The 19,863-nt window shown below is 44.3% G+C and overlaps 1 protein-coding gene across 3 annotated transcripts in view; it reads left to right on the forward strand.

Annotated features, from left to right (window-relative positions):
- Positions 1-19,863, forward strand: part of BANP (BTG3 associated nuclear protein) — a 927,800-nt gene that overhangs the window by 138,458 nt on the left and 769,479 nt on the right. For all 3 annotated transcript variants that reach the window (XM_069217391.1, XM_069217392.1, XM_069217390.1), the window contains one exon: positions 12,904-12,998. In XM_069217391.1, coding sequence (XP_069073492.1) covers positions 12,904-12,998 — 95 coding nt within the window. The remainder of the gene's footprint in view (positions 1-12,903; positions 12,999-19,863) is intronic.

A 19,863-nucleotide genomic window follows, 5' to 3' on the forward strand; every position in this document is an offset into this window, starting at 1 on the left:
GATTCTACATTTCCTGAGAGATTTCTGTTTTTATTTGTAGGTACAAAAGATCTGAGAAAGCTTTTTCACAAAAATATGTGGTGGTGAAAAGAAGTAAAACCATAAAGGCCTCATGTTTCCATAGCCTCTCTGTAACGTGTAATTCATTTGTTTTATAGCACCTCTCGTACCATTGTAGGGTGTCAGAGCACTTTACAGTGGACTACAAGGTGTAAGATTCACGTGATCCACACTGGTAGGCATTTTCTAAGAGTGTTTAGTCTGGAGAAGCACAAACTCAGGATTCAGAACATAAGTGGTTAGCTTTGACTTTAAAAATAAGAATGTATTTCTACGCAAGCAAGTCTTTTGTTTAGGTGCATAAGGCTAATGAAAGACTGGGGAAAAAAACAAACTTTCTAATTTCTGTCTTGTAGTTTGCATACAGCTCTTCGATGGCAGTACATAGCCCACTGTGCTAGTTTACACTTGTAACTTTTGAGCTGCACAGTAACAAAAGAATCTCTGTGACAAAAGCAGTATCCCACTGAGCTATGCACATAAAATACTTCTCTTTGCATGATACACGTTCTGTGCAGCAGGCATATTAGCCATCTGCGCTGCCTTGGTTTAGTCAAAATTGCCACTAGACAAAACTCTGATCTCTCTTCAGCAGGTACATTAATCACCAAAGTTATCTTGACGTTTTTATTTTGCCCGAAAGCTGCTGGTTGTACAAGGAATTTTGTAGTGCTTTAAAAACTGTGGCACAAATGACGTAAATAAATATAAAAATATGCATGTGTTTCTCTGGAGAGGCCCAAACTAGAGACATGCCTTCCTTCCTGCCGGCCCAGGCCTGAGGACACCCAGGAAGTGTGTCACTGACCCCTGGGGGGCCGCAGACCACAGGTTGGGAACTGCTGCCCTAGGCATCAAACTAGATCATCAAACTAGATCCGGAAATCTTTTTTTGCATTATCTCTGGGCACTGGAAGGTGGTGCTGTGCGGCTCCACACTGACACCGTTCCACTTCAAAAGTGGCGTGTGGGTCCTGTAAAGACACCGCTCCTGTGCGCTGATGTCAGTTTCTATTTTTTCCCCACCTCTAGATGCAGATCCTGAACTTCTCTCATAGACCACTTGTTGCGATATTTTTCACAAAACTTCAACTGTGTGCAAGGGATGTCACACCTAAGACAACAGATTTTAAGCCCTGTAAAGACTTGCAAACCGATGTCTGTTACAAATCCCCGCCAGGTTTGCTGTATTGTCTGGGGTTGAGTCACAAATCCAAGACCTGCAGAGACTGTGTATCCTCCATATCCTTGAAGTGTACCAGAAGGGGATCAGGGAATATGAAGCGAAACTACACACTGCCAAGCACAAGAAGACGCAGCGGCGAGAACACTCCAAGTCCCATTTCAAGTCCAACGCCCTCTCCCTGAGCCAACGGAGCTGCGTTTGAGGCTGGTTTTTGTCGTACTCCAAATTTTCATGTAAGCACAAGAAAAGTAAGATGTCAAACCAGCCTTCTACTCCTTCGCGCTATTCCCACTCCTTTGATAAAGTGCCTGGATAACACCAATGATCCTGTTCTCAAAGTCATCTGACTTTGGAACCGATTCCGCAGCTAGTTCCGGCACAACCTGAGTTTTTAAAGCATTTCAGCCACGCCGTATCAGATTGAAGAGTTTCGCTTAGCAGTGCTCCGATTCTTTACTGACTCCTTCTTGCGCACCTTGGGTCCCCCGGGATCTTAAAGGCTTACCACCTGGATTCCTGCTGGTGGCATTGGACCCTCTGAGCCACTCCTGCCCTCGGCTCCAGTAACAAGACTGCCTTCGGTGCTCATACCTTCTATAGTGTCCCTGATTGTCCTTCCCGACACCAGTGATGTGTGAAGCTTATGAAGGTGCCATTCCCTCACGCACAACATGTCAGTTTCTTTCTAGACTGTCCACGCCACGTGAAGCCTCAAAAGCAAACTAGTATATTAGTGTGCAGACTCCGAGACATGGGATCTTATAAAGAGGTAGAGTCCAATCACAGAACGGGGAGGATGGGAGGGTTGGTGATGACTCTGTGGCCAGAGAGTCTCTACCAGAAAGAGCATTACTGAAGGTAACTAACTTGTTCTTCTGATAGAGATGTCACTGCAGATTGCGCTCCTTATCAATAGATAACAAAGCAGTACCAATGTGGAGATAGGTCTGTGAATGGACTCCTACCAGAAAGTCCTCTAGGACTGAGCGTGCTAAATGTTTCTTTCGACAAGGCTGACTGTCCAGACAATAGTGCTTCATGAGCATATGGAGGGACGCCCACAGACCTGCCTGGCAGATGTCTAAAAGACATCTGTCTGTTTGCTAACACAGTGGTAGTAACTTTGGCCATGGTGAAGTGTGTACACAAGTGTTCCAGTGGCTTTTTCTTTATGAATGCATAATAGATCTTAATGCAGAGCGCGATCCAGCACAATATGGTATGCATCTGCACAGCCTTGCTATTTTTCACTCCGTTGAACCCCACAAAGAGCGGATTGTCCACCCTGTTGTCTTTGGTGTGATCTATTTAGAAACTGAGTGGTCTTCTAGGGTCCAAGTGATGGAGTCTGCCCTCCATAGAGGGGTGAGATCTCTCTGTGACCCTGATGGTTGCTCAAAGTACCTCAGATAGCTATCAGACCCTAACTTTGAGCCTGAAGAGACCTTCAGTTCCACCCCTCCCCCATTGGTCATTGGAGTCGTTAGGCACTGCATTAGCACCGAGAACCCCTTTCTGTGTCTTTAAAACCCATTTTTTCTCTACCAGCAACCTGACTGTAGCCAGTCCACTGAGTGCTTCACTTTGGAGCTAGGCATTCAACTACTGTACAAAGTCTAAGATTCCCCCATTGCTAGTAGCACTGCTGCAGTCTTCTGCCATTCACAGGTTCAGATCCTAGCAAAGCATTAAGATCTCTGGTTGATAACAAAATGAAATCCATGCGAAATATGCATGTTACAGATATTGATCCTGAAACAGTTAGTTGGACTATGTGCCTGCTGCGCATGTGGCTTGCACATCATGCGGTTATATTCTTATAGGTAAAAAATATATACTTTGGGTATTGATAAAATGAATAACATTGAATTGGATAGTGATATTACCTTCCAAACAAAATTAATCAGTTTGCATTGTATATAATGTAAATGGTCAGTACTAGTATAATTATCCCTAAGCATATATGCTACATTACCTATTACTGAATGGACATGTGTAGTAAATTATAAATACAACATACCAGCTCCCTCCTGTTTCCTTCTTAATATCATCACACACATGTTTACCACCTATTTCTTTATGAATCCTCTGTCTATTTTACAGATTTCAAAAGAAGAATGCTTTATATCTTTCGTGAACCCTTTGGCATCTTTCAGTGTGACCAGGCAGACTCACGTCTGGCAAGGAGCACTCTACAAATCTACTGATTGATTGAGGCATCTTGGTTCCCCTACTAGTCTGCTGAGTCTGGAGGCCAGAAGTGAGTGTTTGGCTTGCTGCCTTTGACTTCTGACATCTACACAGGGACATTCAAGGACTTCAATCAAAGAGCGGGCTGAAGTATTTCTCTTTGCTTGCACTAATGCTCTGCTTTACCTCATGAATCAGAAGCTGTATAGTTGCGGATGAGGAAGCAAGTGCTGCAGGGCATATAGTATGGTGTTTATGCAGTAAGCCTCACTCCTCATCCTCTCCCTCCTTCTGTGCTTCAATTTATAGATACCTGCTCAAAGGGGACCTAATTCCATCATTAATGTTTTTGAGCTGATTTTATTATTCAGGGTGATCCCAAAATATGGAGGCCCCATAAGTTTCTAGGGTTTTAGCTACCAAAGGTACTTGTGAAATTAGTCTACAATTAGTGGGGTATTCCAGGCAGTGGAATGGCTTTTGAAGTAACAGTGTGGCTATGGCGATTTTGAATTTCAGCGTGTTACAACCCCCAAGCTTAGTGACAGATTCAGATCAATTCAAGAGTCAAAATGAGTGCTGGAAAATGTTGTTAGTGCACCAGTTCAGTGTGCATTTCTAAGTGAAAGAGGTAAAATGCCTTTGATTTCGTCTGACTTCAAATTCAATTTTTTAAATTAAATTCTACATCGATAGTCATAAAAGTACAAATGTTGGAAACATGTAAAACATGATATACCACAAGTAATTAATCAGACATAGAATTATGACTGCTCACAATACATTTTAGATAAGGCCCAACAGTTGTTCTGACCTAATCAGTGACCGTTGTAAGAAGTGAAGAGCGGGACCATACCTTCTAAAAATATCTTTGCTTGAAGAGGGAATTTAAAAATCTCTTAGTGAGCAACTCCTGAAATTTGGATTAAACATTAAATGCAACAGACTCAGTTTGGAACAAACAGCAACTCTAATGCAGCCATACTGACTCAGCGAAAAACAAATCAAGTTTCTTATTGAACCAGATCGGAATATAAATAGTAGTGCCTGTAGTATCTTGCACGTTTTCTAACAGAACTCTTTTGGCTCCGAACGTACTCCATAGCAGTGTGACGTTATTGCTAGAATAGAATGTAATGACAGCTTGGTTTAGAATGTTGGAATTCACAGGCACACGCAGAGGAATGAAGATGTGTGATATACAGCTCCGTGTGTGTCATAGTTATTGGTGGGTAACGAGGCTGGGGAGGATGCTACAACTGACACCGAGATGGGGGATAAGTCACCTGAAGAAGGACAGTGCGGTCACAGAGAGTTTGTTGTGGTCCAAGCAAACTGCTCAGGCATTTGCCGCTTGTGCCTTAGTCGAAGTGACAAGTCAACAGTTTGCGTATGTAGAGTTGAACCATAACTCCAGCCACTGAGAAGTTTACGCGTTGGTGGTCAAGAAACTACGACCAAGACCACACTAAAGGGTACTGCGCTGCCATTCAAAATAGTCATTCAAACACTGTCCAAAGGTTACATTGAAAGTAAATGGTTGTTGAATACCTTTCATTATTGACAGTGGTGCATCAATAAATATCATATGTGAGGAGAAATACAGTGAACTGACTTCATTACTGCGACTTACTCCATCGAAGACCGAAGCGTATTCATGGGCTGCATCGACCCCCATAAAAAGTCAAGTTCATTTGTACCTGCAGTGAAACATAAGAAAACTAATGTATAAGCACTGATCGATGTGAATCAGGGTGCAGCACCAAGTGCCTGTTTACTCAGTTTCAATACAGCTGCTGATATGGGACTGATTTCTGTGAATTACAAAATTAATGCTTGCCATGAAATAATCGATTTCCATCATTGTTCAATTGTTTAGGAAAGCTTAAGACTATGAAAGTAAAAGTGCACATTAATGAATATTCCCACTTTGTTGCTCAGAGACATAGACAAATTATTTTTCATTTACAGAAAGCTCTTGAAAATGAACTTGAACTACTACTTAGACATGGCATTATTAAGTGTTTCCTTAGTCCAGCACCATGGGTTTCTCCCACAGTGGAAGAGTCCAAAAAGGACAGTGAAGGAACTGTATGTATCTACTTTGACATATGTCAGGAAAACAAGGCGATTGAATGAGAACGAGATCAAAGTCAACACATTGTTGACATGATAATGCAATTGAATGGTGCAAAAATCTTTTCTCGCCTTGATTTAAATAAAGGTTATCATCAGTTGGAACTTGAAGAAAATTGGAGGTACATCAGAACCTTTACTACACATGTTGGCTTGTTTCAATACAAATGTTTTGGTGTGTCATTGGCTGCAGACTTTTCCAAGACCTCATTCGACATATCATACAGCCTGTTGTGAGTGCATTCAATATAGCGATGACATATTAGTTTTCGGAGCTACACAGAAGGAGCATGCTCTCACAAAAGTAGTTTGCTCAGTGATGCAGGATTGACTTTGGATGCAGGTACAAGACTTTGCCACTGTTACTGCTGCATAATGAGAGTGAACGACGAATGTGAGAGAAGTTTCAACAGCATCAAATACTCCATTGAAAATGCGTCTGAAATGGCATATTTTAATCCAAAGCTTCATAGGGAAGTTGTTGTTGATGCCTGCTGTGTCGAGCTAGATGCTATCCTCGCACAGCACAATGGACACCCAAATGCTCAATTGCATATTGTGGCCTATGCTAGTAGAAGTTTTTCCCAAACAGAATGTGCTTACTCACAACCTGGGAAAGAAAGTTTGGCTGTTGTATGGGCTTGTGAACATTTCCATGTATTCCTGTACAGAAAGCCTTTCACCCTGGTAACTGATCATCGAGCTCAGTTGACTATCTGTGGCAATCCAGAAGCCAAGATGCCTCCTCGTATTGAACGCTGATGACTAATCCTGCTGACTACTTTTCGAGTGTGCCTATACAAGGTCATGGCACTCCATCCAAGACTGCTGAGGCCTACATTAATTTCATCATCAAGTCAAGTTGTCAGCTGCCATTTCATTATCCCAAGTTATCACTCTCACAATCCATGATCGTGACATGCTGAAGTCTAAGGACAGAACTACACATCAATTATGGAACCAACACACTCAACCTCTCACCCATGATGGTGAATATCAAAAATACAAGAATATCAAGGATAAATTGTCCATAACTCAAGAGGCAGTCATACTACAAAGGTCGGGAATCCTGATTCTCGAGACCCAATGACAAAAAGTAATTAAAGTGGCTTACGAAGGACATTGTGGTATCGTTGCCACAAAAAGAACTCTCCGAGACAGAGTTTGGTTTCTGTGCTTAGATGAAAGACCTCAAGACCTGTCATATATGCGGCTGCCTTTCCACCAGTTGTACTCAACGTACTCTGAGCATGTTAATACTCCCTAAGCAAGCTTGGGAGAGAATAGCCATCAATTTCTTTGGCCCGCTGCATCACCTAATTGTGATTGTTGATGAATACTCACGGTTCCTTTTAGTTGAAGATCTCTCATCAACAATTCACAAATGAGTCATTGAAAAACTTGATGGCATCTTTGCGATTTGGGGAATTCCAACCATTGTGAAGTGTGATAATGGCCCACCCTTTAATCCTTTAACAGTAAAAAAATTCAAAGAATTTCTGGAGCATCTGTACATAAAGCATCAAAAGAGCACACCTTGTGGTCGCAGGCTAGTGGACTTGTTGAGCCGTTCATGAGCACACTAAAGAAAGCAGTACAGCATGCAACTGTTGAGAAGCTGAGTTTGAAAACCATACTGAATTCTACTCTACAAGCTTATCTTTAAACACCCCACTCTACCACAGGCGAAAGTCCTGTGACTTTGATGTTTGGGAGAGCAATGACAACAAAGTTACCTCAATAGACCACCAAAAGAGACCAGAGTGAGAACATGATTCATACAAGGGACTTGGTTACCAAGCAGAAAGGGAAAACTTACGCTAACAAAAGGCCACACGCAAAAGACGTCCTATTTAGAAAAAGGGACTGATGAGCAAAAGATTATCTGATGCTCCATATGATGCTGAACAATTCCAAGTGGTGTTTACCAAAGGACACATGGTGACCGCCCAGGACCCTGGGAAGTCTATTACCAGAGACTCTTCTCACTTCAGGCCTGTGATTCTTCTGTCTTCAACTCGAAATGGTGAAAATAAAACTGACCCTGAAAACTCAGTGACTGCCATTAATTTCTTCACCATCCTCAGCAATCTCTGACACTGACCTTGACAGCTCTCAGCTTCCAGTAAGCAGATCAGGTCGTGTGATCAAAGCGCCAAGATGATTGATCAAAGACACCTAATTGTACATATTTCTATATACTTGTGTACGTCTACTGATTTGATAAAAATTTAAATTTTTCATTTAAGAGAGCGGGAGATGTAATGTCTTGCGCATTTTATAATGGAACTCTTTTGGCTCCAGTCTCCCTAGCAGTGTAATGTCATCGCTAAAATTCTCATGCCATGGTATTTACTAGTAATGTGTGAAATTAGTGGAATGAGCATTTACGTAATTATGTGAAATTCTGCAAAGATTCTACAAAATTACACGAAATGTGAAACTAGCATTTAGCACTCTCACCACAAAAAATGAATATGCGTATACATTTCTGGCTAAAAAGTCTATAAAAACATGTGGGAACAACAGCTGCTCTTGCAAAAATGACATAATTAAGCTATGTGGTTTAATGGCATAATTTGGGGAATTTTGCATAACAAACGCAGTGTGAAATTCATGAGATTATACTGATGTCATGGAAATTTCACTCAGGCCTGGTATTTACCAGGCATTTTTCCCTGTTAAATTCTGCCAGGTATAACCTTCTTAAATTCATCCAGGCTTTGAGGGCATTATCTTGCTCGCAAATTACCAAGTATAACTGTTAGCCACTGTGTAAACCATCTGCAAATAATCTGTAGAATGCAGCTGTAATAATAATACATCTTTGAGGTGAATAATGTGCTCAGAGAAACCTGGTGCAAGGGGGTCATTAAAGAGCCAGTCATTTGGGGCGGTGTCGCCCCAGACCTGCCCGGCAGACCCCATAGTTGCCTGACGCCCTCGATGATCCCATGAACAGAAATGGGAAACCCTCAAATTTAGAAACCAAAGTGATGTGCATGCTCTCACATTTGGCATTGTTCTTACAAAGCCAGTAATGTGATCCATATTTAAATAAACAGAAGTCGAGTTATACTGATTTTTTTATAGTAGTGTGTAAAATAACGTTAAACGTAATATGGAATTAAATTCGTGGATCCATCTGGCATTATGCTGTGGGTCACAGCGGAATGAACAGCCAAGTAAACTGACTAAGAAAGGAGTTGCTTTTGGAAACCAATATGTGCACAAGCCGTACTTGTGGCTTGTATGACTGGTACAATGTGTAATATTTTTGGCTACTGTATTAAAATTACATCCAAATTCGTTGCTCTGTTCTTTAATGCTGAATCCTCATTTTCCATATTTTCGACTCTATGGTGCATCTGCGATCTGTTAGTATTCCTTTCCTGCTAACATCATTTTACCAACTCACTGGGCCATCTCCTCTCCAAGGGACCAGGGCTGCTTCTCCTCCGACGGTTAACAAATCTAAATATTCGGACTATAAATACGTAATAACCCCCCAGAGTTTGTATTTATTAAGATAGTTCTTTCTAGTTCAATTGAATTTACAGAGTTTGATTTTTTTTTTTTTCTTTGTGTCGAAATTCTGTGAGGACTTAGTCTCACAAAGCTTTTTTTATTTGAACGTTATACTCAATTATCCTTTGAAACTCTACCGAATCGATAGCTATAGATATGGGAAGCCCCTTAGTGAGTGTGCTTGTGAGAAAGTCCATTAACTATTAACCATAATTATAATAATCCCTTTTTGAAAAAGTCGCTTGAGCAGCTGTTTCTTAGCACTAACCCTAACAGGGAAGGATTTTTTGTTTTTGCAAAGAATGTAACAGGAGACTTTCGGGAAAACCTAGATTGACAATTTAATGATGTGCTAGAATAGTTACATTAAGGGAACTTCTTCATGCCTCCCTCCTTTGCTCACGGTGAATTAGATGTGCATTTATTACCGTGTCTGACATCATTTAGGTCAGACAGGTACTGGAGTCGTGGGTCAGGCATCACCTTTTTTCATATTCTTATTTTTGACTGACTTTCTGGTCCAGGTATCTTTTTAGTAGGCCTGCAGTATCCTCCAGATAAATGTGTTAACAGTTCATGCTAGGTAAATTAACTAAGTAACCAGCATGTTGTATAAGGCTTGTTTTTATACGTACAGTCGTCCTGGTAACTTGGAGGTGGAATGCCTTGAGCCTTTTGAACTTTTTGAAAGTTCTTAAGAGGAGCTCTGCTGCCTGCATGGATCCTTCTTCATTGACTGCAGTTGAGACTTGTGGCTGTTGCTCTCACTTTTACAAGAAGTTGAGGTAAATCTAATGCTCTTCAACAGATACCCATTTATGGGCCAAGACACAGGAGATAAAACAATTCTCCTATCTCTCCTTTCCTTTTTAAGTTTCCCAGAGCAACTGAGCATTTCATTCCAGAATTATGTTTTGTTATACCATACTTTGATTACATACACTCCTGACAGAGGAATGCTTGGAAATATTAAAGCACCTCCAACAAAAAATGCTATGAGCAGAGTGGAAGCTCTTCGTCTGGTGCTGCCCGAAAGACACACAATCCTCTATCAGACCAAGAACATTTTGATTGATCTCTTTGGTTTGTCAAATTTTAGCCTTCCAAAAACCACTATTAGAGTTCCTTTGTCAACAGTGGCAAGAGTCAAGAAAAGGGCAGCAGGGCTTCTGATGTTTGTTTTGCCATTAATGAAGCAATACCTAAAACGTTTCTTATGAAAGTGTTCTTGGCCTGGCCTGGATGCTGGCTGTTTTGTCCAGACTGATGAGGAGGCTTTTGCAACCACTTTATTTGTGTTTTGGAAAGTTTTTTTCCTAGTGTTGTCCATATCATCCTTGAGAGTGAATGAGAAACAGGACTACTCAGTTGCAGAGATATTCATGCTGTTCTGCAAGGGTAAAGTGACATTGAAGAAGCAACCAAAGTTGACGATTAAGAGTCTCTCAGACTTTGACCTTAACCAAACTGTTTCTTTACAGGAGTTAACCCCAGACTTGGATTCAACATCTCAGAGAATATTTCACACCCTGGATACCAAAAGGGCACTCTAATACTACATGGAAAAAATAAGGTGCATTTTGTTTGTCTGGTCGTCCGTTGTGTACTTTGTACACTATTGAGAATGCCTAGAAGTTTTGAGGCTTGGAATAGGTCCATGGATGGCTGACTGCAAAACCCCCTGCTGCCTATTTGCTAATATGCCAGTCAATTAGACGTAAAGCAGCTTTTACAGCACTGCTCACAAGTACTCCTCTGCAAGATGTACTTCTAGAAGGTACTTGGATAAAGGTACTCCCCTTTAGAAGCTGGTATGTGGACTTTGCTGAAAACCTGACATCCAGGTTGGTCAAGCAGTTCTAGGGACCAGCTTCATATGAAAATTCAGTCTTATTTCCCGACCATCCCCAGGTGAGCTATTACCAAATGCTCCTTTACGATCAGTTTAAAACCCATTTGGCATCTAGAATGCTGCACACCCTAGATACGAAAGGCCGCTCAAATATTGCTTGGATTAAAAAAGGTGCATTACTTTGTCTGTTTATCTGTTGTAGACTTTGTAGACTTAAAAATGCCAGGAAGTTTTGAGGCTTGGAATAGGTCCATGGATGGCTGACTACAAAACCTTCTGCTGCCTGTTTGCTAATAGGCCAGACGATTAGACATATAGGGGGTCATTCTGACCCTGGCGGTCCGAGACTGCCAGGGCCATAATGAGTGAAAGCACCGCCAACAGGCTGGCGGTGCTTTCTCACCCATTCCGACCGCGGCGGTAAAGCCGCGGTCGCCCCGCCGGGGCCGGCGGTTTTCTGCCGTTTTTGCCCCGGCTGGGAGAATCCACCAGGGCAGCGCTGCAAGCAGCGCTGCCCTGGGGATTCTGACCCCCTTACCGCCAGCCTGTTTCTGGCGGTTTTCACCGCCAGGAAGAGGCTGGCGGTAAGGGGTGTCCTGGGGGCCCCTGCACTGCCCATGCCACTGGCATGGGAAGTGCAGGGGTCCCCTAACAGGGCCCCGGCCGGCTTTTCACTGTCTGCCTAGCAGACAGTGAAAAGCGCGACGGGTGCAACTGCACCCGCCGCACGGCCGCAACACCGCCGGCTCCATTCGGAGCCGGCTCCTGTGTTGCGGCCTCATTCCCGCCGGCCCAGCAGGAATGTTGGAATGGGGTCCGCCTAAATTCGGCCGCATGGCGGCCGAATGGCGGGTTCCGCCTGGCGGGCGGCGGTAGCCGCCCTCCAAGGGTGGAATCACCACCATAGTAGCCTATACAGCACAGCTCACAAGTACTCCTCTGCAAGATGTATTCCGAGAAGTGACGCCGCCCGCCAAGGTTGGAATCACCCCCATAGTAGCCTATACAGCACAGCTCACAAGTACTCCTCTGCAAGATGTATTCCGAGAAGTGACTTGGAAAAAAGTACTCACCTTCTGAAGCTGTTTTTTGGATTTTGCTGAAAACCAGACATCTGGGTTGACCAAGCAAGTCTTAGGACCAGCTTCATATGAGAATTGAGTCTTATTTCCCCACCACCCCATGTGACCTATTAACAAATGCTCCTTTACAGTCATTTAAAAAAACATTTGAGTCTCTGAAGATCCAGTGCTTGAGAAGAAATACTTACTTACGTGATATTGAAGTTCTTTAGCTTTGGTATTTTTTAGTCATTCACAAACTGTGTTCTCCTCCTTGAGAGGCCAAGTCACAAAGTTAAATAAATGCATTCATCCAGTGAGGGGTGAGCAGAAGCTGTGCATCGCAGACTAAATGGCTGGCAAGCTGCCGAGAAATGAGGAAGAAAGCTGATCTCAATAGTAAATGGATAAAAGCAGTTCGGGGGTTCTTAGCATCATGATCCAGACTACTCTAGAAAGTATTGACTATGAAATATATCAAAGGTGGACACGTACAGGTAATTCATTATTTCATATTTGCCAGTATCTTTAGGTTACTGGCTATTCTCATGTATGTTACCACACTGCCTTCCCACCTGCTCCTCTCGTCTCTTTCAACTTGTAATGCCCCAGTTTTTAAGCGGTTTAAAGGTAGCTAAATTAAAAACCTACACAAAAGCGAACAAGAAAAACCTTAAGTAAGAATACTCATCTTTCTTCAGCAGCATTCACAGTAACTTTTACTAGGTAAACTTGTGCTTATAGAGACTCTGTACGTTGATCACTGAACCTACATCTCCAGAATTCTATACAATGATTTGCCCATGACTGGAAAGTAAACTAATGATGTCTATGAAAAAGATTACATTTCAAGATACATTTTCTCAACAAATATTTTTGTTTTCCCTCAGTGATTTTGGAGAATCACATAGTGTCAGAAGAAGATGTGGAATCAGAGCCAAAACGGCAGAGAATAGAAATCGATTGTCAGGACCCCTCTATTAAGGTATAGTGATGAAGCAATATTCTGTACTAGTTAAAAGTGTATACTAATTTATTAATGAGCTGTTTCTCACTTCCTAAAATAGCCGCATGTTTAGCTATTATTGCCCTTCTTTCTTCATTTCTGCTTAATTGCTACTGGTGAGGATCGTTTATATGTAGTTACATTACTGGATTTATTTTCTTCAATACTTTTTGATGAAGTGGTTGAGCTTGTCAGATTACCAAGCACACTTTCAGCCTATAGGTAGGTGTACACGTTGAGATCACACAAGTCACTCAAATTAGAGCTAAGTTTCATATTTAGTGAGGAAGATACCGAGAGACTGGGGGCAACCATATAAGACCTAACCAGAAACATTTCTGTAGGTACCAGTGTTCATGTAATTAGTTGTGAAATGTTGTACTTCATGAACCAGATGCCTAAGCCTGTTCAAGATGGAGAGTTCCATATAAAGTGTCTTAACCTGGCCATGAATGCAATGTGCAGGTGGACGTTAATGCAGATAGGATATGTTACAGTCTGGTAGTGCAAATCAAACTGGTTATCGAAAAAGGTACAGGAGAAGGTGGGCCGTAGAGTTTGAGGAGCGGTTAATACAAGAGCCAAGTGTTCAACATGATATTTCATTTAAAGATAACAAGAATACATTATGAATGGTTTAAATTGCTAGGATTAAAGTTAGTAGTAGTTGTCAAGGTAACGGGGGAAAAGGAGGAGGTGATACATAGTGCAGGAGTTCCTTATCACATTAGAGTGTCAACACGGATGTCTACTTTTTGTAGAGTTGAGAGAATAGTTCAAGCAGAATAGCAGACTACATAGGCAATGGTTGGTTAATGGTAATGTGAAGAACACACCACATCACATGATTGAGGCCATCCAGTGAATGATGTTACAGTCCGTGTCAAAGCCAAAGCAGAAATCAAGAAAGAAAGGAAACATTCAGGAATGCCTAAGTGATGCCCGAGTAGGTAAAAAGATCTGATCTTTCCCTACAGTGGACCCTTTAAATGTAATGGAAAGGGCTTTTTCTGCGTTCGAGGTTTGTTGCATAGAGGTGATAGTGAGTAATTTGAGAGAGTAAGGATGTGTACATTTGAAGAGTACGCTGCCTATGGTAGGTGGAGTTGAGAAAGGTGAGGACTGGAAGGGCGGACAACGCTCTTTTTCTTTCTGCACTCTCTTATACTTTTAAAGACCCTTTGATTGTAAATTTACTGCGTTTGCTTATTGTTTGAAAAGTCCTTTTCCAAAGCCACCTTGAATTTCACTTTTATTGTGGCTGATGAATTCATTTTGCACTCTCTAAGGTAATATTTCTGCCCTGGGAACCATGGCGGAGGCATGTTTTTGGATTAGGAGGGGGGCAGTGGCAAAATGCTTGTCAAGGGGGTGCCATGGTCAGTTCCAGCTATTGAACTTTTAAAACAGGATGAGGGCATGAAGGGCACTTATAAGCAGTATCAGCTGATGAAATATAACTGTGGTAGAACTTACAAACCGGTGCAAGTTTCACAAGGTGAGTGAGCTCCTTCCAAGCAACCTTTATCCTATATGACCCCATCAGTAAACTGGGGTACTTACCATAGGAGCCGAATGGTAGCCGACACCACCCTTACCTTGATGTGGTATCAAACAAGAACAGTAGTAAACAGCGACAAGATGACGGGGGAGTGGGTTAGGAAGACAATTCCAGGGTGTAGATCCTGCAAGCGTTGACACGTGGTTAGACCTTGACTTGGCAGATAAGGTGCAAACATGGCTTTGCATGACAGTAAGTAAATACTCAACCTCATATTGTGTGGTTTCTAGGCCTACCAATGAGATGGGATTTTTTTTGTTTTTTGCATGGAGCAAGGTTTTGGGAAATGAGGTGCAATAGGAATAGAGGACTCTGAGCTGAGGGACTTGTAAAGGAGGGACAGAGCTAGTGCACCAATGTTCAAATTTGCAGTTAAAGAGCTTTTTATGCTGCAATCAAATGTTTGTTCCGCCTGAGAGCACTCTGTAGCAATAAGACATGTGAAAATCCAGAAAATGCTGGAGTATCAAAGCAGAGATTCTTCTTCTGGCTATAAGTCTCATAACTGCCAATCTTATAGAGACTTCAAGTTCCAGATTCCTTACCCCCAGGCGTCAGACTGGATCCAGAGATTTTTCTTTAAGCAGTACCCTTGCATGCCAGCAGGTGGCGTCAGTCAACTTCACGTGCGTCATTGGCATTGTGGCAGCCTTGAAGACGTTGCGGTCATATATAGGTGCTACCCGGGCACGCTGATATCAGTTCTTTTCTTTCCGTGCCATGGTTGATCTGAAGAAGAGCTACCCTTAGTCATTTTTTGACTAGCTCCAACCCTTTAGTCATTGATTTTTACTTTTTGGTGCATTAAGGGATGTCACGGAACACATGGTTCAAACCGTGCGACTCCTGTCACCAAATGATGGTGACGGATCCGCACCTCGTGTGTTTGTGGAGTCTGGAGCTCAACCACTACCCAAAGTCGTGCTCCGAGTGCTGGGCCATGAACCCAAAGGCTTTGAGGGAATGGTCCGCTCCCGGTCTCGTTCAAGAGGAAGGTCACGAAGACCGCTTGCGGAGTTATCACCACTCTTTGTCGTCCCATTCTAAATCTTCGGGACACTCGGGTCATAGGAAGAAGAAGTCGAAGAAGGCCAAATACTCTTTTACTTCGCCCCTTTGTTTGGCCGATGCGACGCTGGAAGAGTGTCTACGCTCGAGGCCCCTGTCCACAGAGCCTACTTCTGGGTCCGCTCCACGCCTCCCTGACTTCCCAAGAGCCAGAGCCACCACTTGCCCAGCTGAAGGAGTTGTACAAGGCCATGCACCTCTTCTTTGGGCAGACCATCCCCCTTGTGGTGTCTTTAGGGTCTGGGGATCTTATAGGGGCCCCTCAGGTTCTGTGCTGGCAACTTCGGCTCTGGCCACAGAGGACCCCCTCCGGATCAATTGTTTGATCCATGCTGACGCCGGTTGTGCCAGCGCGGCCTTCTCAGGTGCCAGCATAGACGTTGGCGCCCCCAACGCTGTTTGGGCCCACAATCGACATTGACCCAATCCTCATCCCCGGCGACCTGGAGCCACAACAGCGTCGCTCGACACCGGATGTGACTTCGATGGGGTCTTCTCACCCCGGGTTAGATTCTGACACTTTTTACTATGGGCACAAATATGGAGAAGGATTGGTGGGGACTCTGGACCCTTTGAAATACCAGCTAGACAACCCTGACTTAGACTGGGCACAGGAATTGGGTGAGGCTAGTGGTCTGGATACTTCGCCAGATGCTGGCGTGCTTTCTCCTCCTACCGTAGCTGTAGCGGAGGTAGCGTCTTACTCCATGGTGGTCAGTAGGGTGGCTGAGGTCCTTGCGCTTGAGCTTCCTTCTATTGCAGTCAGGACTAACCTCCAGACAGAGGTGTTTAAGCCTGGGGCTTCCACTTTAGAGCCTCTCTTTCCATTTAATGAAGCCATCACAAATGTCTTTCTGGCTACTTGGTCCAGACCCAGCACAGGGGTTCCTGTGAATAGGACAATCACCTGCCGCCATCGGCCTGCTCCGACCGACCCTAAATTCCTGTCCCAACCCCCCTCGTCTGAGAGCCTTGTCATCCAGGCTTCTTCTTCCTCTGGCGCATTCCCCTCTGCTCCCCGTATAGGGAATCAAAAAGACTGGATGAACTTGTGAAGAAAATGTTTTCTTAATCCAGTCTGGCACTGCGTTCCATGAACAACGCATGCCTTTTGAGCCACTACACCCATTCATTGTGGGATACGGTCAACCAGGAATTGTCGCAGGTCCTGGAGGAGGGGTGCGGCTAAGTTCACGATTCGTTGTGGACTGGACAAGACCTACTTACTAGGCAGATCAGTTGCTTCGACAGTGGCTTTGAGGCGCCACAACTGGTTGAGAACTTTTTTTCGGGGGATGTCCAACAGTATCTCAGTGACCTGCCCTTTGATGGCACCCATCTCTTCGGGGACAAAGCGGACTTGGCGCTTGAGAGGTTCACGGAGTACCCGGCCTGTAGCTCGGTTCCTTGGCCTCGTGGCTATCCCTTGCCCAACACAGCCTGCTTTTTGCCCCTTTTGTGGTCATGGAAGGTGGGGGGCTCCCTGTTGCCTCCTTTCTCTGCCAGCCACTGAGCTGCACATGCTACTTAGCCACTGAGCAGCCAGGGACACAGAATCCCACAGGCTTATAGGACAGGGAACCAGAAGTCTTCCCAGTCCACCCCTGCCTCTGCCGCAGGCCCCAACCCCTCCTAATCCGTTCCACCATCTCAGACCAGTTGGGGGCAGGATCTGCCAACAACTGCTGCACTGGGAATCCATCATGACGGACTGGTGGGTTTTGCAAATAGTGTGAAGGGGCTACTCCCTCCCCTTAAAGTCTGCCTCTCCGGCCATGCCTGCATCTTATGGCTGCTTACCGGAGGATCATCTCACACTTCTCCATGAGCAAGTTGCGGCTCTCTTGGCCAAGGGAGCCATAGTGTGGGTTCCTGCACCAGAAGTAGGTTATTGTTGTTATTCCTGCTACTTTCTGGTGCCCAAAAAGGACAAGGGCCTACGTCCTATACTAGACCTTTGAGCCCTCACTGTCTTCCTCAAGAAGGAGAAGTTCAAAATGCTCACTCAGGTTCTGCCTGCCTAGGAACCAGGAGACTGGATGGTAGCGTTGGACTTGCACAACGCTTACTTCCATATACCCGTCTTGCCTGTCCATAGGCACTACTTGAGATTCGTAGTAGGTCACTTTCAGTTTACTGTGTTTCCTTTCGGCCTTACCAGCGCCCCTCAAGTGTTCACAAAAGTGATGGTGCTGTTTGCAGCTCATCTGCACAGGTTAGGGGTTTCAGTCTTCCCCTACCTCAACGACTTGCTGTTGAAGGCGAACATGCCCCCGAAAGTTGTCTCCCACCTTTTACGGCAAAACTTCTGCACTCACTGGGGTTCACTATAAACGTGCCGAAGTCACACCTGACTCCTTCTCAGACTCTCCCTTTTATCAGAGTTGTTCTGGACACCGTGCACTTTCGGGCCTATCCTCCTGAAAAAAGCGAGTCCAGAATATTCAGATTATGATTCCAATGTTTCATCTTCTATCCTGGATTTTGGGTGAGAATGACTCTGAAGCTGCTGGGCCTCATGGCCTCCGGCATCCTGCTGGTGGCACATGCCAGATGGCATATGTGGGCTCTGCAGTGGGACCTGAAGTTCCAGTGGGCGTAGTATCAGGGGAATCTCTCCGACATGGTCCAGATCTCGAATGGAATTGCAAAAGACCTGCAGTGGTGGCTTTCAAAATCTCAACTGGGTTGGCGGCAGATCCTTTTCTCTTCACCAACAGATCTTACAGTATTGACAGATGCGTCACCCCTGGAATGGAGCGGCTACATTGGCGGGCGGAGATCAGAGTTCTCTGGGCGACAGTGGAGCCGGACTCCACATCAACCTTTTGGAGCTCCAGTTGATCAAGCTTGCATTGAAACACTCCTTCCATCTCTAAAAGGTGGTGCAAGTGTTCACAGACACCACTACCGCCATTTGGTACTGCAACAAGCAGGGCGGAGTGGGGTCTTGGACACTTTGTCAAGAGGCTCTGCGCCTCTGGACATGGCTGGAACATCAGGACATAATCCTGGTGGTTCAACTTCTGGTGGGCTCTCTGAACACCAGAACAGACAAACTCAGCCCTCGATGCATAGTTGATCATGAATGGCGTCTCCATCCGGAGATGGTGCAAGGCCTCTTTCAGCAGTGCGGAAAGCCTTGGCGAGATCTGTTCGCCTCTACAGAGAATGCCCAATGTCAACTGTTTCGCGCGTTGGAGTTTCCAAGAGTTGCCGCTCTGCAACACTTTTCGTCTCGTGTGGAAATTTCTCTGAAGTACCACTATTTCCAGACCAGAAAGTAAATAACAGAGAGGAATGACAAAGAAACACTTGAGGAGAGAGAAAGGGTGAGGAGGCAGGTGCTAAGCGATGCCACCTCATTCTTTTAAAAAACTGATGGTCATTCTAGTAATGCATAACATCTTGAACTGGGCTCATGACTTAAGCACATGGACATGAGTAGTGTTTGGTGATGGTCATGCCCAGTCAAAGATGTCCTTAGAACATGAAACTGACTCCCTCTCACAATGACTTGCAGCAGGCCTTTCTGCAATTGGACCAATAGGGAAGCATTACTGCTGAAAGCACTAGAAGGCCATACCAATGGAAGAGTGTGCAATATACAAACCAGAAACATGCTATAAGTTGAGTATAGGTGTGCTGTAAATCCAAGCTGGGTTTGAATTGGGCACTCTTTGGCAGCTTAAGCCTGTACAATGAAATCCAGATGGCAAAGTAATTATTATCATAACCATATTGTGTTGGTGTAGTGAAATGGTTTTCACACGTCTGCCGTTATCTCTCTCTCACACACTATCCATCCTTCTCTTTCTCTCTATCTCTCTGTCTCCTCCTCCCTCGTCACTCCCTCTCCTTTTCCTCCCACACATATCTACATATAGAAGTGGTTAAGATGAGGAGTCTGGACGAGGGTAGCCAGTCGGGAATTTATGCTACAAGGCCAGATGGTGTCTAACCATTTGTAATTTACCTGTCTGTCTGATTCAGCTAGCAGTGCACTCTATGGCCCCTCCATCAGTGGCGGTGCCTCCACTATGGCGAAGGAGTGCCGCCCTCCCTCCAACAGAAACCTTTGCAAATCCTTTAACCACGAAAGGATAATAAATTACGTTTATTATCCTTTCACTGTTAAAGGGGTGGGGCATTGGGGATGATGAGCACTGAGGGGAGTGCACTCCCCTCAGTGCGGATGTGTGTTTGGCCTGTCGT

The sequence above is a fragment of the Pleurodeles waltl genome, chromosome 12 (assembly GCF_031143425.1).
Source record: "Pleurodeles waltl isolate 20211129_DDA chromosome 12, aPleWal1.hap1.20221129, whole genome shotgun sequence".
Classification (NCBI taxonomy): Eukaryota; Metazoa; Chordata; class Amphibia; order Caudata; family Salamandridae; genus Pleurodeles; species Pleurodeles waltl.